At 47.0% G+C, this 15,674-nt stretch overlaps 1 protein-coding gene across 2 annotated transcripts in view; it reads left to right on the top strand.

Annotated features, from left to right (window-relative positions):
* Positions 1-15,674, top strand: part of ANXA4 (annexin A4) — a 105,300-nt gene that overhangs the window by 72,855 nt on the left and 16,771 nt on the right. For both annotated transcript variants that reach the window (XM_051842825.3, XM_070069010.2), the window contains 6 exons: positions 982-1,069; positions 5,388-5,482; positions 8,527-8,640; positions 10,371-10,461; positions 13,114-13,193; positions 14,962-15,018. In XM_051842825.3, the coding sequence (XP_051698785.2) occupies positions 982-1,069; positions 5,388-5,482; positions 8,527-8,640; positions 10,371-10,461; positions 13,114-13,193; positions 14,962-15,018 (525 nt within the window). The remainder of the gene's footprint in view (positions 1-981; positions 1,070-5,387; positions 5,483-8,526; positions 8,641-10,370; positions 10,462-13,113; positions 13,194-14,961; positions 15,019-15,674) is intronic.

The raw sequence follows: 15,674 nt of genomic DNA, 5'->3' as shown, positions 1-15,674 counted from the left end.
TAATTATTAACTCACGATCAATCTTATTTCTTCTTTACTTACCTCTCCTCCCACTTGTGTTAATTTGAAAAAAAGTCAGACATCTTATCATTTCAGCCATAAACTATTTTAAATCTGTATAAGCCTCTTAAAATATAAAATACAATGATAGTATCATTCTCATATCTAAAAATGTTGAGATTGATTCCTCAATATCATCAAATCTCAACTTGGTGTCCAAATTTCCAATTGTCTCATAAATGTCTGTGTTTGATTAAGGATCTGAATACAGTTCACATATGATCATGGATAGGACTTTTTCATCTCTTTTAAACTGTAGCTCCCTCTGTTTCTTTTTAAATTCCCTCTACATTGTATTTGTTGGAGAAACAGGATCATTTGTTAAATAGTATTGCTTATAGTCTGGATTTTCTGATGGCAACACTGTAGGATGGTTTAACATTTTCCTCTCTGTTTACTGTAAGTGGGTTTTTAGCTCTAGTGCCTTTATTGGATTCCAGTTTAATTTTTCTTCCCTTTTGTGGGGGAACAGGATTGCTTGGCAGATGGGGGTGTAACTAATGTTACCACTGCCCTCCTTGCCCACCAAGTTGGGCCACCCTGGCCTCTGACCCACCCGCTGCAGCCATGACTGTCAGCTCTGCCTGTAACACTTGCCCTCTGTCTCTGCATGGTCAGCTGCTTCGGGTGGCTCAGCTCCCAGCATGAGGTTCACTCTTCAGAGCAGCCCCTCTAAGGACCTCTCCGTCGGCTTTGCAGCACCTCCCACCACCAGGCACTTACAGAGCATGTATCTGTGGCTTGTGCACTGCCTCCCTCTCAACTACAGCAGCTGCTCACTGGGAGCAAGGTCCTCGTGTCTCGTGGTCACGGAGCATCTCCAGCACCTGGAATGGTGTCGGCCGTGGAGGGGCTCAGGGAAGGTTTGCCACCTGGGAGGTCAGGTGCTGCCCTCAGTCACGTCACTCTCCGTGTACTCAGGCATCCAAAGGAGGGACCATCAAAGCTGCTTCAGGATTCAACGCTGCCGAAGATGCCCAGGCCCTGCGGAAGGCCATGAAAGGACTCGGTAAGTGTTCCGCTGCAGGTGGGTCGCAGGGGCCCAGGGGAGGCTGCCGTGTCCGTGGGTAGTTGTGAGTAGGGCTGCTTTTAAGAAAACACAGTGGGAACAAGTTGGCTTTTCAAGACCAGTTGGATGGGAAGGCATGAATTACATTTTCACTTTAGTGAAGAGCTTTAAATTTAAAGCACCTGTTATGGATTTCCCCAGCTGTTTAAATCTGCTTTGAGTTATGACATCGTGAACCTTCTTAAACTTTAGATTTTTTAGTAGTTGTTTTCCAGTGAGTGCAGCAATGTGTACAGCTGTGTGCACAGCTGTAAGATTGACAGAGCACTTCTGCAAACATCATCTCATTGGATGTGAGACAACCCTGCGGTTTAGGGAACGAGGCTGTTGCTCTGGTTATTTTAGTCTCATTTCACAGGTGTGAAACAGACCCAGAGGAGCCAAGCAGCTCTCACAAAAGGCTCTTAGTAAGTTGGTCCCGGCTCACAGTGGAGCCCAGTCTCAGGCCCAGGCCTGCCGGCTCTGAGTCCACCTTCTTCCCCTTCAGTCCCTCTGCTTTCTGCTGCCGTGATGGGCACAGCTGTGACAGCACCGGCATGCAGCCTGTGGGATTCTGTGTGAGAAGGGTCTTCCAGGACTCTCCCCCCTCAGTTAGCTTCCTAAGGGCTAAAGGCCTCCTGCTGGGATGGCTCTGCAGTCTGCTCTGGCCTACTCCCTGCCTCCAACACCTTGCCCGGGTAGGCCTTGGGCCAGGGAAGTGGCTACTATTTAGAATCTCCTTGAGATGGGGGCAATACACTTAGCATGAGGCCTCATTTCCCTGTCTTTCTATCCAGAGGATTTATTTTACGTAGCCTTAATTCTGCTGACACCAACAACTGCAGAATCAATAATAGCCAGCAGTTATTAAGCTCTGCTACGTGTCAGGCATGAAGATTAGATGCTTTTCTGTTGCATGTTTTAACCCTGACAGCAGCTTGTTGTATGCTGAGAACCCAGGTGTGAGGAGGGTGGCTAACTTGCCCAAGGTCTCAGAACTAGGAAGTGGTAGAGCCAGGATTCAAGGTAGCCCAACTCCAGAGCTGCAGCTGTAGCCAGTACGTGCTATTGCCAACCTCTGAACACAACGCTGCTCTAAATGCTTGCATCCTTCTCATTCTCTTTCTCTCTCTCTCTCTCTCTCTCTCTCTCGTAAACAAAATGGAGAACACATTGGACACACCAGTTTTTAGTTTTCTGGTTTTTCCCAATTTTGTGCTCCATAGCAAGGACACTATAATTCCGTATGTATATTACATGGCATTCAGAATTCTCAAAACAAGAGTCAGGAGACATTTGTCAGAAGCAGCCTTATGCAGTGCCTGCTGTACATGGGCCGGTATGAGCTGGACTCTAGGAGGAGATGGGGACTGTAAGACCTCGTGCTGGCGGTCAGAGTCCACAAGGCAAGCATAGCTAGGACCTGTGCAGAGCTGAACTGTGACCTGCTCACAATGTGATCCTGAGAGGGAGGCACAAACAAGATCCCATTGGGGTTCAAAGAGAAGAGATCACATTTCATTTGGGGGAGTCTGGCAAAACTTCTCGGAGGATGTAGAATTCGAGATGGCTTTGGGAGATGAGTGGAGTTTCAGCAGAGTTAAGAGAGAATGTATTTCAGGTGAGTGGAATAGCACACGCTGAGGCTACAGGGAGTTGTGGTGTATAGTTCTTCCTGGGTGTCAGTGGGGATTGGTTCCAGGATCTACCATGGATATCAAAATCCATGGATGCTCAAGTCCCTTATGTTAAATGGCGCAGTATTTGCATATTACTGGTACAATTCTCCCATATACTTTTTTTTTTTTTTTTTTTTTTTTTTTTACAGGCAGAGTGGATAGAGAGACAGACAGAGAGAGAGAGAGAGAGAGAGAGAGAAAGGTCTTCCTTTTGCCTTTGGTTCACCCTCCAATGGCCGCCTTGCTGATCCGGCAGGAGCCAGGTGCTTATCCTGGTCTCCCATGGAGACCAAGCACCTGGGCCATCCTCCACTGCACTCCCGGGCCACAGCAGAGAGCTGGCCTGGAAGAGGGACAACCGGGACAGAATCCGGTGCCCCGACCGGGACTAGAACCCGGTGTGCCGGCGCCGGCGGCGGAGGATTAGCCTATTGAGCCACGGCGCCGGCCCTTCCCATATACTTTAAATCATCTCTAGATTACTTATACCTAGTACAAATGCTATGTAAATAATTGTTATCCTGTCTTGTTTAGTGGATGACAAGAAAAAAACCCAAAAACTCTGTACTTGTTTAGAACAGACATGACTATATTTCCTAATATTTTTGATCCATGGTGGGTTGAATCCAAAAGAAACCCATGGATAGGAGGCCAGCTACTGTGCAGTAGGAGGTTCTAACAGGGCAGCAGTAGGCAGCTTGGGAGCTTTCTGAGAAGGCAAATTCCAGAGGGAGGTTGGTGGGGTGCCACTGAGAATGCCACCTGCAGAAGCACACAGATGTCCCAGAGACCTGGCCAGGGAACAACAAATGCCAGAACTGTGACGCTAAGTGGCAGGGTTCAAGCTGCTAATGAAAGTGCTCGGTGGAGAATGGAGGGCAGTATGAGTGGGTAAAGCACCAGGATTCAGGAGCTCAGTCTGTGAATTTGGCTGCCTGGTATCCGTTTATGTGGATGCTTGCAATCAGGAGTGGGAGTCTTGGATGTCAGAGTGCTCTGCCCATTCGGCACAGCCTAGGAAGCCATTGTGCGTATTTGAGCAAGGCAGGCACACTGTGAGAGCTTTTCTTTTTGGAAGGAGGCGTGTGGCAGGAATCTGGGCAGACCAATTAGGAGGTAAGAATGTGGCTTAGTGGACTTCTGCACTTGTCTAAGAAGAAACCCTGAACCCTGAGCTGGAGCGGGTAGGAATTTACAGGGGGGACAGAAAAGACTACAGAGCAAGATTTTGTAGGACTTGGCAGGAAATTTGAGTGTGGATCAAGGGAAAGGGTAAAAAAAATGAAAGCTATTTTGAGGTTCAAATTTGGTTGACTGGAGGAAGGGTGGTACCTTTCACAAAAACAGGGTGAGCAAAAGGTCATGAGTCCAGAACCTTCTCCCCCAGCAGAGAATTCTGAAGGAGAAAAGGAGGGTTGTATCTACCCTCTCTCTTTTTTCATAAAGACAGACAGTAGGCCCCAAAGGTGTGTAAACTTAAAATTCCATAGCCTTCTCCCTACCCTGCACATTTTTCTGCGTCTCTAATTATGGTGAACCTGTGTTTTTTTCATGTCTCCCAGGAATATTTCAGTAGAATCACTTTAGTCCACAACAGCTTCCCATCCAGCACAAACTCATATATTTGCGCATCCAACTGTTAGAAAGATGAGGGCAAAAGCTGAACAATCAGAATAAAGTTCCCTTGGTAAAAGTTGCTGCAGGAAATAGGCCAATTTTCTTTTCTTTTCTTTCTTTCTTTTTTTTTTTTTTTACAATCTTGCATTTGCCATTTATTTATTTATTGCCAATTTTCATAATTTGTAATTTTGTTTTGGTAGGATGTTGTGTCATGGAGAGTTGCCCATGGTTATACAAAGGGAACCATCTGAGATAGGGAAAGATACTTGGAGGTGAAAAACACAATTACAGATTTTAAAATACTGTGAGTGGAGCAGCCTGCGCTGCCTAACCATGGCATGCCCCCAGACAGTGGGACTTTGCAGGGTCCCCACCAGCTGTGGCCCCCTCAATCTGGGCCTACCAGCCTCCCAAACTGTAAGAAATACATTTATTTTCTTTACAAAAAATGTCTTAAAGAAAACACTTATGCATGCAGGGAGCTGCCAATTTAATCTGAAAAGCAGTGAATTAAAGACATGTTTGAGTTGTTTCAAAACTCAGAGGAAATGATTAAGAGAGAACAGGCAAGAAAGGGCAAGACAGATGATAGGTGACCCAAAAGACATGAGTAGAATTCCAGGAGTGGGGAAGAATTATCCCAGTCAACATTTATAGAATCTTAATGAGCGCTGGGCATTGCGCTGAGTAATTCACTTAATGATTTTATTTAACACTTGCAGCAGTCCTACAGGGAAAGTGCTGTCATCATTCACATTTGGAGAAGCTGCCCATGGTACTGTCTGTGGTGGTGAACAGCTAATTCAAGGAGAGATGAAGGCAGCCCTCTGGCCTCTGTTTCCCAATAAAACAGACAAGCCCTCTTACCATGCTCGCAGCATGTGTTTGGGAACTCCAGTGTCCACAGAAACCGCCACCTTCTCATTCCTCTCTCAGGTCCTCTCACCCACCGCCTCCCACTTTCTCACTCTTCTCTGCAGGCACCGATGAGGACGCCATCATTCAAGTCCTTGCCTACCGCAACACCGCCCAGCGCCAGGAAATCAGGACAGCCTACAAGTCCACCATCGGCAGGGTAGGCTCAGGTTCTCCCGCCCTGGGTAGGGGGTCAGGGACTTGTCCCGACCTCTCCCTGGATCAAGATGTGTGCAGTGGTCCTGTGCTTTGAAAGCTGGGTCCTTTGTCTTGTTTAAAGATGTTCTTGAAAACAGAAACCAAAATGATTTCAACGCATTGACTTCAGGGAGCTCTTGATTGTTCAGAGCCCCTTTCCTTCCAAGTCCTTGCAGGCCCTTGTTAATTGTCTGGGTTCCACCACCACCCTTCTGAGCACTAGGCAAGGCTGGGTTTCTAGAGCTACTTCTCTGGCCCCGATGACTTCTCTTAGGCCACTATAGATTCAGTCTTGCCAAACTGACTAAAGTATTTAAATCCAGTTTGTTTTCAGTAGGCTGTCCTAGGATTTGGTGTCTATTCTGACACATCCACATGAACCCATTTGTACATACATTTATACTTTGATGAGCCTCTATTGGTGACACCCCTCAAGTCTGGAATGCACTTTATGTGTTTATGGATGGGTGTATCCTTGTAGGAATATACATGTGGTAGCTGATGTGTCTGTGTCTGGGTGTTTGCTCACAGGTAGTATAGATAGTAGCTTAGGCAGTCCAAGGGTGTTCCCTCACCTCTTAGGAACCTTCTGTTTAGTCTCCTGACCAGAATCTTCCTACCCAATGTTTACACATCACTGAAAACCCATCTGTGTGGTCAATGAGAATCTTTTTATTGAGGAAACCTTACCAGTGAGTGTCTCCAGGTCTTACAGTACAGTAAGTCTATGATAAACATTTTTATTCTTGAAATACTTTATAACCTGTTGGACTAAGGTACTTCTCAGGGACATGCAATAAGCTGCTGGATAGGGGAGGGCCAGCTCAGCTGTTGCCCAGAGCACCTGCATGTAGGCCATGGAGCTCCTAAGATCAGAAATGCTCAGACTATTTGCTGGATATTTTCAACTCTTCTCTGTTCCCAGTGAAATTGAATAAGCACTAATTGGCAGAACATGCATGTAATACATAAACTAGAGATCTAATCGATGTTGCCTGTTATCTTTAGGATTGCTATTTAGCTTCAGAATTAAAACTAATCTGGTGGAAGTATATTAAGATGGCCAACATTAAAGAACTGAGCACTCATTCAGTCATCCATCTGCCCGTTCATTAGAAGATGGATGTAACTTTAAAATACGCACAGTAAGTTGATAGGAAATGTTGTGGAATCAGGTTTATGGGAATCACAGACCTGGATTTGGATAGTAGCTCAGCTCCATTTTCTTTACTTTTTTTTTTAATTTTTAGAGAGAGAAAAAGGCCATCAGAGTTAGATCACTCATCTGCTGGTTTGCTGCCCCAAATGCCTACAAAAGCCAGGGCTGAGCCAGGCTGAAGCCAGGAGCCTGGCACTCCATCCAGGTCTCCCATGTAGATGGCAGGGGCCTAAGTACTTGCACTGACACCTTCAGCTCCTTTTTAGTTGGTGGATCTTAAGCAGGTTCTTAAATTCTGAGGAGATGTGAAGTGAATAAATACCTTTGATGCAGAGAGAATGTTTAATGGGTATAGGAGTGCAATTGGTCAGGAAGAATAACTTCCAACATTCTATAGCACAGAAAGGTAACTGGTGTAAAACACTTGTATATCTCGAAATTCCTAGTGAAGATGATTTTGAATGTTCCCAACACAAAGAAATGAGAAATGTTTGAGGTGATGAAAGTGCTGATTACCCTGGTCTGATTGTTGCACATAGTGTACAAATATTGAAACACCACACTGTGTACTACCAAAATGTGCAATTATTATGTGCCAATTAAAAATAAAAATATATATGATAAATGTCATTAGAATTTGATTATTTGTCTTAATAGTTACATTTAATTTTAGGAAAGGAGCCTTAAGATATAATCAAAAATAGTCACAAAGATACAATTAAATGCCTTGTATACATTATAGTAGAAATAAAGAAACAGATGACTGGATAAAGAAATTATACTGCATCTTACCTATAGAAACATCTGCAGCTGTTAAAAATGTCATAGGTAAATATGGACTGGAAAATACATTCAGGATATATTGTTAAGGAAGCAAATACAGATTTGCAGTCAGCATCTACAAATGTTTTGACCTCCGGGCTCCTTTTATTCTTCAGTTACAGAGGACTTTTTCTGTTTCATAAATTGTACCTATCAACAGTTACCGTATTAGAAACTAAAACCAAAGACATTTAGGACAGACTTTGTGTTGCAGCAGGGTAAGCCACCACTCGGGATGCCCCCAGAGTGCCAGTTCAAGTCTCAGCTACTCCATTAGCTTCCTGGTCCTGCATCCTAGGAGGCAGCAGACGATGGCCCAAATGCTTGGGCCCCTGCTACCTACTTGGGAGACACAGACAGAGTTCTAGGCTCCGGCTTTGGCCTCGTCCAGCTCTGGCTGTTATGGGCATTTGCAGAGTGAACCGTTGGATGGAAGATTATGTCTCTCTGTCTCTCTGCCTTTCAAATAGTTGAAAATAAATAAACATTTATTAAAAGTGGCATTTGCAAATATGTATTTTACTTAAAAATCATAAATGTATTACATGCTGCTATAATATTTTATGAAAAATAGCTTTATATGCCAAAACCAAAAAAAATTAGTGAGAAACTTGGGAGTGTCTTACATTTTGCAATCTCCTTAATATCTGCCTTAATAGAAGACAGCTGGATTTTCATATCTGCTTTTGCATTAGGAATTATCATTGAGGTTTTTGAAGAAAAGTTTGTCATGGATATATGTAGAGTTGGAAAAGTGGGGAGTATTTTTGTAGCCTTTTGACTTAATTGTATATAGATGGTACATATATAGATTTGTTGAGTAGTCTTAGAAAAATTCCACCATATGCATGGGAGAGAATGAGCATGAAAAAGCAAATGATGTCTTGGTGTATTTATGAAGACCTCTTTGACCTTGTTGGCCCCCTGGAGGTGTTGGAGCCCCCAGACGTCCCTGGCCCCCACTTGGGGAGTGGCTGGTTTAAATCGCCCCAGCGACTCAGCCGAGCGCCTTTCTTGAACCACAGGACCTCGTAGATGACTTGAAGTCAGAACTGAGCGGCAACTTCGAGCAAGTGATCGTGGGGATGATGATGCCCACCGTGCTCTACGACGTGCAGGAGCTGCGAAAGGCCCTGAAGGTTCGTTGTCACCACACACACACCCACACACACACACCCGCCCCGGGCTGTTAGTGCAGACACAGGAGACCACGACAATCAGCTTCTGAGAGGTGGTGGGAGAATCAAGTATAGGAGAGAGCTTTTCCCTCATGTCTGATGGCTTGAAGACATGCGGTAGTCACGGTTTAAACATTGTTTTCGAGCCGGCGCCGTGGCTCAATAGGCTAATCCTCCACCTTGCGGCGCCGGCACACCGGGTTCTAGTCCCGGTCGGGGCGCCGGATTCTGTCCCGGTTGCCCCTCTTCCAGGCCAGCTCTCTGCTGTGGCCAGGGAGTACAGTGGAGGATGGCCCAGGTGCTTGGGCCCTGCACCCCATGGGAGACCAGGAAAAGCACCTGGATCCTGGCTCCTGCCATCGGATCAGCGCGGTGCGCCGGCTGCAGCGGCGGCCATTGGAGGGTGAACCAACGGCAAAGGAAGACCTTTCTCTCTGTCTCTCTCTCTCACTGTCCACTCTGCCTGTCAAAAATAAAAAAAAATAAAATAAAATAAAAAAAAATTAAAAAAAAATAAAAAATAAAAATAAAAAAAATAAATAAATAAACATTGTTTTCCAAAACGCTATGGATTCGTTGGCTCCTTCCTGTGGCTCCATAGTGAGTAATTATGGCTGTACTTTGGGTGCAGTTTCGGAAACTTTATTGTATTAGCTACTCTGGAGATATGTGACTTTCTGACTGACACCTTGGGTGTCGCTCCCCCTCTTCATGGAGGAACGACACTAAACCCTGCCTAGGCTTCATATCCGAGTCACGGCACCATTATGTCGCTCCCCCTCTTCGTGGAGGAACGACACAGGACCCTGCGCTGTTCTTTTGTCTGCTCGGCCCTCCCCGGGTTTGCTGCTGGTTCTTCCCGGGTTGGCTACCGACCCTTCCACCTCCGTGGAAGGGCGGTTCCCCCTAGCCACTTTCCCCACTTCCGCGGGGGAGCGGCACACCACTGGCCGGCTCTCTCGGGGGCTGCTCAGGTGTTCCTTCAGATAGATGTTCCTGGTGCATGTTGTCTCTCTCCTCCTTTATAGTCCTCTTCCACCAATCCCAACTCTGCTACCCACACGCCGAGTACGCTGCTCTCCTCCAATCAGGAGTAAGTCCTACAGTTTATTGGTTGAACTGGAGGCAGCTGTGTAGAAGCTGTTTCTCCCTTCTCAGCGCCATATTGTGGGAGAGCAGATGCACAGAACAAGTCTTAATTCCAGTAACTTAGTCTAGTCCGAGTTGCTCCCCACACTTGGGGATGCCCTCATCTGCCCGAGGTGGAGCCTTTGGCCGAGGCTGGCCATTTTTGGTGATCCAGTGTGAATGCAAGTAGAGTTACCCCTCCAAACCATGTCAGTCCTCGGCCTTGTGGGAGGTTCTGGGTAAGACCCTAGGAAAACAAGCCAGTAACAAAGCCTCTGCCAGAAGATCCTGCCCTTCAGAAGAGAACAGGGGAGAGCAGAGAAAGATGAAGGCCCATGGAGCAGAAACCATACTTAACTTGGCTGTGTCACCAAGGCATAGTGAACAGTCTGGACATGTCTGTAAGCCTGTTGGACATGGGCTAGGACAACGAAAAGTTAACAAATCCAGTTGCCAGAACTCAGTGTGTTGTCCTTCTTCCCTGCAGTTGGGGTTACGGCCCTGCTATGTCTGGGACTTTGTAAACGGGCTCATCCTGCTCTGTCCTCTGGTTTTGTGTTTAGGGCGCTGGCACGGATGAGGGCTGCCTGATCGAGATCCTGGCCTCCCGGACCCCAGAGGAGATCCGGCGCATCAACCAGACCTACCAGCAGCGTGAGTAACACGCCATGGCCCCAGCTGAGGGTTCGCTGTGATTTGACAACAACAAGTGGTTATTCACGGATCACAGTCTCTTCATAGGAACGTGACCATGAGAGAGCTCAGACTGCTCTGAGGCAGATCCCTCTGTAGGCAGATGCCAGGGTTGGCTTCATTAGTTAAATAAAATTTTTTAAAAAAATATTTACTTCTAGGCTGGTGCCTCGGCTCACTAGGCTAATCCTCCACCTTGCGGCGCTGGTACGCCGGGTTCTAGTCCCGGTCAGGGTGCCAGATTCTGTCCCGGTTGCCCCTCTTCCAAGCCAGCTCTCTCCATTGGAGAGTGAATCAACGGCAAAGGAAGACCTTTCTCTCTGTCTCTCTCTCTCACTGTCCACTCTGCCTGTCAAAAAAAAAAAAAAAAAAAAAAAAAAATTTCTAAACCGGTGCCGCGGCTCACTAGGCTAATCCTCCTCCTTGCGGCGCCAGCACACCGGGTTCTAGTCCTGGTCGGGGTGCCAGATTCTGTCCCGGTTGCCCCTCTTCCAGGCCAGCTCTCTGCTATGGCCAGGTAGTGCAGTGGAGGATGGCCCAAGTGCTTGGGCCCTGCACCCCCTGGGAGACCAGGATAAGTACCTGGCTCCTGCCTTTGGATCAGCGCAGTGCGCCGGCTGCAGCGCGCCGGCCACAGCTCTCCGGCCGCGGCGGCCATTGGAGGGTGAACCAACGGCAAAAGGAAGACCTTTCTCTCTGTCTCTCTCTCTCTCACTGTCCACTCTGCCTGTCAAAAAAAATTTTTTTTACTTCTTGGTCTGGAGCTGTGGCATAGCAAGTAACGCTGCTACCTGCAGCATGGCATCCCGTATGGCCACTGGTTCGAATCCTGGCTGTTCCACTTCTGATCTGGCTCCCTGCTAATGCTACTGGGAAAGCAGTAGAAGATGGCCCAAATGCTTGGATCCCTGAACCAACGTGGGAGACCTGGTTTTGAATCAGCTCCTGGCTCCTGGCTTTGAATCAGCCCAGCTCTGGCCATTGCAGCCATTTGGGGAATGAACCAGTGGATGGAAGACTGATCTATCTCTCTCTCTCTCTCTCTCTCTCTCTCTCTTTCTCTAACTCTGCCTTTCAAATAAATTAATTAATCTTTTAAAGAAAAGCTAAGTGATTACAAAAATAATTTAAATATTTACTTCTTTGAAAGATTGAGACAGAGAGAGAGGGATAGAGAGAGACAGAAACAGAGCTTCTCATCTGCTGGTTCTTTCCCCAAGTGCCCACAATGGCTGAGAGCAGGGGTGGCAGTGGGGGGACAGAGCTGGGATCCTAAAACTCAACCCGACTCTCCCCTGTACATGGCAGGAACCTGAGTACCTAAGCCATCCTTGCTGCCTCCCAGGTCTACATTAGCAGGAAGCTGGAGCAGGATATCAAACCCAGGCACTCTTACATGGCATCAGCTGTCTTAGCTCCTAAGTCAAACTCCCTGGCATGGGTTGGCTTTTTAAGACTCAGGCTACCCAGATACTGCTTTGTTGTCCTACATGTTGGAATTTTGTTCCATATTAATGAAGCAAAGAATCAAAGGTGCTTGTTCAACAGTGGTGGCACCAGCGAATCTTAGCGTTCTAAGGAATGCACCGGAGGATTGTCTGGTTCAGTTTCTTACCTTCAGACTGGACTGTCTGTCCTCCAGCCGTCTCAGATTTGTGGTCATTTAGTCCCCTTTGAGAAACTGCCAGAGGTTGATACATATGAAGGGCCTTTAAAAAATGCATACTGCCTTTCTGCCATAAGAATATAACAAAAGACTGTTTATTCAGGATTGTTGACATTAGCTAACTACATCCAGCTGCAGCAGACTGGCTAAGCACAATATGGTATAGTGACACAATGCTGTTCAGTTACACAAAGTGATCTGGTGTATGGATAAGGGGAAAAGATAAATCATAATGTAGGGGGCTGTTACCCCATCTTCATAAAGAAAGGAAATAATACGTGTATGTGGGGGGAAATGAAGAAAGATATTTACCAAAATTCCATCAGTGATTATTTTGTGTGATTAGATTATGGTGGATTGCTGCCATCCCCCCTTCAACAGTGGTCAACATGTATTACCTTTGTATGAAGAAACACAACGGTCGCTTTTTGCTAAGTGTCAGAGCAGGAGATCCTAACCTTGCAAGTCTGGATTTAGTACCCGCTGCCTGTGTCCACCCAGCTGAGCTTCTCTCGGGGAACCCTCAGCAGCTTTCAAGGGAAGGACACAGTGGAAGGGGCACAGGCTGGGTCCGTGTGCTCAGTGCCCCTCTCCAGTTCCCCCAAACGGGATTCACATGCTCTGCTCTGGCTGCTCGCGTCCGTGACGCAGCAGTGGCCCTCAGTAGCTGCTGTGCTCTGCGTGTCTGACACCCACATCCAGAACAGACCCTGGACGGCAGGGACCAGAGAGGGAGGATTTCAGGCCCAGGACCCCCACCCCACGGGAAGGGACACGAACGTCTCTTTTCCACTATGATGACTTCTCTTGGCCATTTTACCCCATTTGGCTTTTGTTTGGGGTGTGAATAACCTCCCGACCTTGGAGAGGACAGAACAGTGTGGAGGGTGACGTGGTGCTGGGCTGCAGTCTTTATTCTGATGTAGCTGCTTTCACTCTCTCGATAGAATATGGCCGGAGCCTTGAAGATGACATTTGCTCTGACACGTCGTTCATGTTCCAGCGCGTGCTCGTGTCTCTGTCAGCTGTGAGTCGCCGCCTCTGTGGGCTGCTTCTGATAGGGGATGGGTTTTATCAAAGCACTCACGTTCTGCCCCCTTCACCAGCCTTTCTCATCCTTTCAGGCCCCCACCCCCTTGGGCCTATTGCCCAGATGTTGTTCTTCAGCCTCTCTGCTCTTTTCTCTTATTCCTCCTTCGGAGAATCTGATAAGCCACACACGCCCATTGGTTCCACGTCATTCAGTATTTACAAGGACACTATACCTGCCCGGTGCTCCTATTACTCAGGACATGGAGAGTCGTGAAGATGACTAAGAGGCAGTTCTGGTATATTGAGTCTCTATTGACATAAGGGAATATATCAAGTACACAGGTGACTCTAAGGCATGAAAAGAGAGGCACACAGGAAGAGGAAGACTCAAGGGGAGATTTTGGGAGCAGAAACAAAAGCTTTTGTGGCAGAGATGCCGGCTGAGAGGACTTGGTGGATTGCTAGGATTCCATGAGGCGGACACGCGGGTGGGTGCACTCCAAGCAGGAAGAATGACAACAACTGGGCGAGGGGGCAGGAAACCCAGGGTATGTTTAGGAAACAACCGGCTGAACTGGTAACTGTCAAAGCCAGGGGGAAGGAGGAACTGGGATTCTATGTTGGGATGCATTGACACTTCATTGGGAGAGCAGTAGGGAGCCACCAAAGGATTGGGAGAAGCAGGTGACATGGTGGCGACGAGGTGTGATTGGAGCTGCGTTTTCGGCAGAGCCATGTAATAGTGATAGGTTGATGATAGCAGGCTCCTTCATGGTTCCAGGTGAGAAATAAAGCAGGACTAGCTAGTATGGGTGCAGGGCTGCCAGAAAAGAGAAGATGGTTACTCAGAATATTCTGTATGACTTCCCACCTTTATCCTCAGCCTCCTTCCTGAAGGGGTGCTCCTGTTTCTCACTGGGTTTCACGTGTTTCCCTATGGATATTCCACCATCACCTTAAATCAGTCCTCTGAAACTAAACCTGAACTCATTTTTTCTCCCAAACCAGCTCTCCCTGCTGACTTGTCTGTTTCTGTTAATATTATTGTTGCTCTTCTTACATCCAAAGCAGAACCTTGGAAATCAACTCCAACTTCCACCTTGCTCTCATCTCTGATATCGCCTGCCTGCTTCTCTTATCTCCCTCCTGTTTCGTTTTTCTTCTCCTCCCACATTTAACATTCTGATGAGCTGTGCCTTGATCATGGAATAATGAGACCGCATAGCAATGAGAATAGTCTAACAAATCAGAAGTAACCCATTTTGTCACTCTAGTTTTCCCGAGGCTCTAACCCCACCCTCCTGTGAGGGGTAGGTGCACCTCAAGTCCCACTACAGGCTCCAAATTCTCTTGATTCTCCCATGTTCCCTTTCTTGGTAAAGTTGATCAATGTGGATTGGCCATTTAGGAAGGTGTGAATCGGCTGGGAAGACACAGCTGTGGACACAAGTGAGAAAGGAATGGAACTAGTGGAGGGAGCAATCAAAAGGAAGCATTCATTCTCCTGCCCCGTCCAATGGCAGAGACACCAGAGCACCATTAGGGCCGCAGTGGAGCTCATCCTCCAGTTGATCATGCTCTGCAGACACAGATCAGAACCACGCTGCAATGCACGCACATTCAGAGGACATAGGAGGGTCTGAAGTCTCACCCCTGTGGCCTCTTGTCTAATACCAATATTGGGGTTCTCAGGCCTTCTGTTTTAACAGTGCCCGAAATCTTCCTGGATCCTCTCTCATTGCCTTTGTTTTTCTCATCCTCAGGGTGGCAGGGACGAAGGGAATTACCTGGATGATGATCTCGTGAGACAGGATGCCCAGGTTAGTACAACTGCAGCTTCTTTCTTCCCAAGTTCTTTCTTTTTGCCAGTGAGGTCAGCCTCAGTTGGTGGATATCCTCTTATATTTCAGTGTATATTAAACAGGCGGAAGTGTATCACGAACAAAGTTCCCCCACATGACCTTTAATAATAGGTTTCTTGTAGAGTGCCTGGAGCTTAGGGTTAGCACTGGACATCGTTATATCAACACTTTTGGGGTCCCTTATTTTTACATTGGAACCCTAGTGTGGCAGTCCCAGAGGACTACTGAGCTTCTCACTTGGTGATGAATCACTTGGAGGTGAAGCCACCCATCACTGATTTGGTTGCTGTGCATTTTTACTTCCCCAAAGGAACACTGCATAGATCTGTGTAAAATACTTGTCACAGGGTTGAGTCACAGGTTGAGTAACTTAGCACCAAACCTAAGAGGCAGTTGCTTCCCTGGTACCCAGCTCCCTACTGGTTGCCATGGTACCAACCCCTCATCTGATCAGCTGTGGCCAGGTAACACTAATCATAAGAGCTTATAAAAAGTGGGTCCTTGGGGCTGGTGTTGTGCCTGTGATACCTGCATTCCATATGAGTGCCAGTTTGAGTCCTGGCTGCTCCACTTCTTTTTTTTTTTTTTAAAGATTTATTTATTTATTTGAAAGT

Source organism: Oryctolagus cuniculus, chromosome 2, assembly GCF_051225735.1.
Source record: "Oryctolagus cuniculus isolate XC-2025 breed Fujian yellow rabbit chromosome 2, ASM5122573v1, whole genome shotgun sequence".
Taxonomy (NCBI): Eukaryota; Metazoa; Chordata; class Mammalia; order Lagomorpha; family Leporidae; genus Oryctolagus; species Oryctolagus cuniculus.
This window is presented reverse-complemented; position numbering and strand designations above follow the sequence as displayed.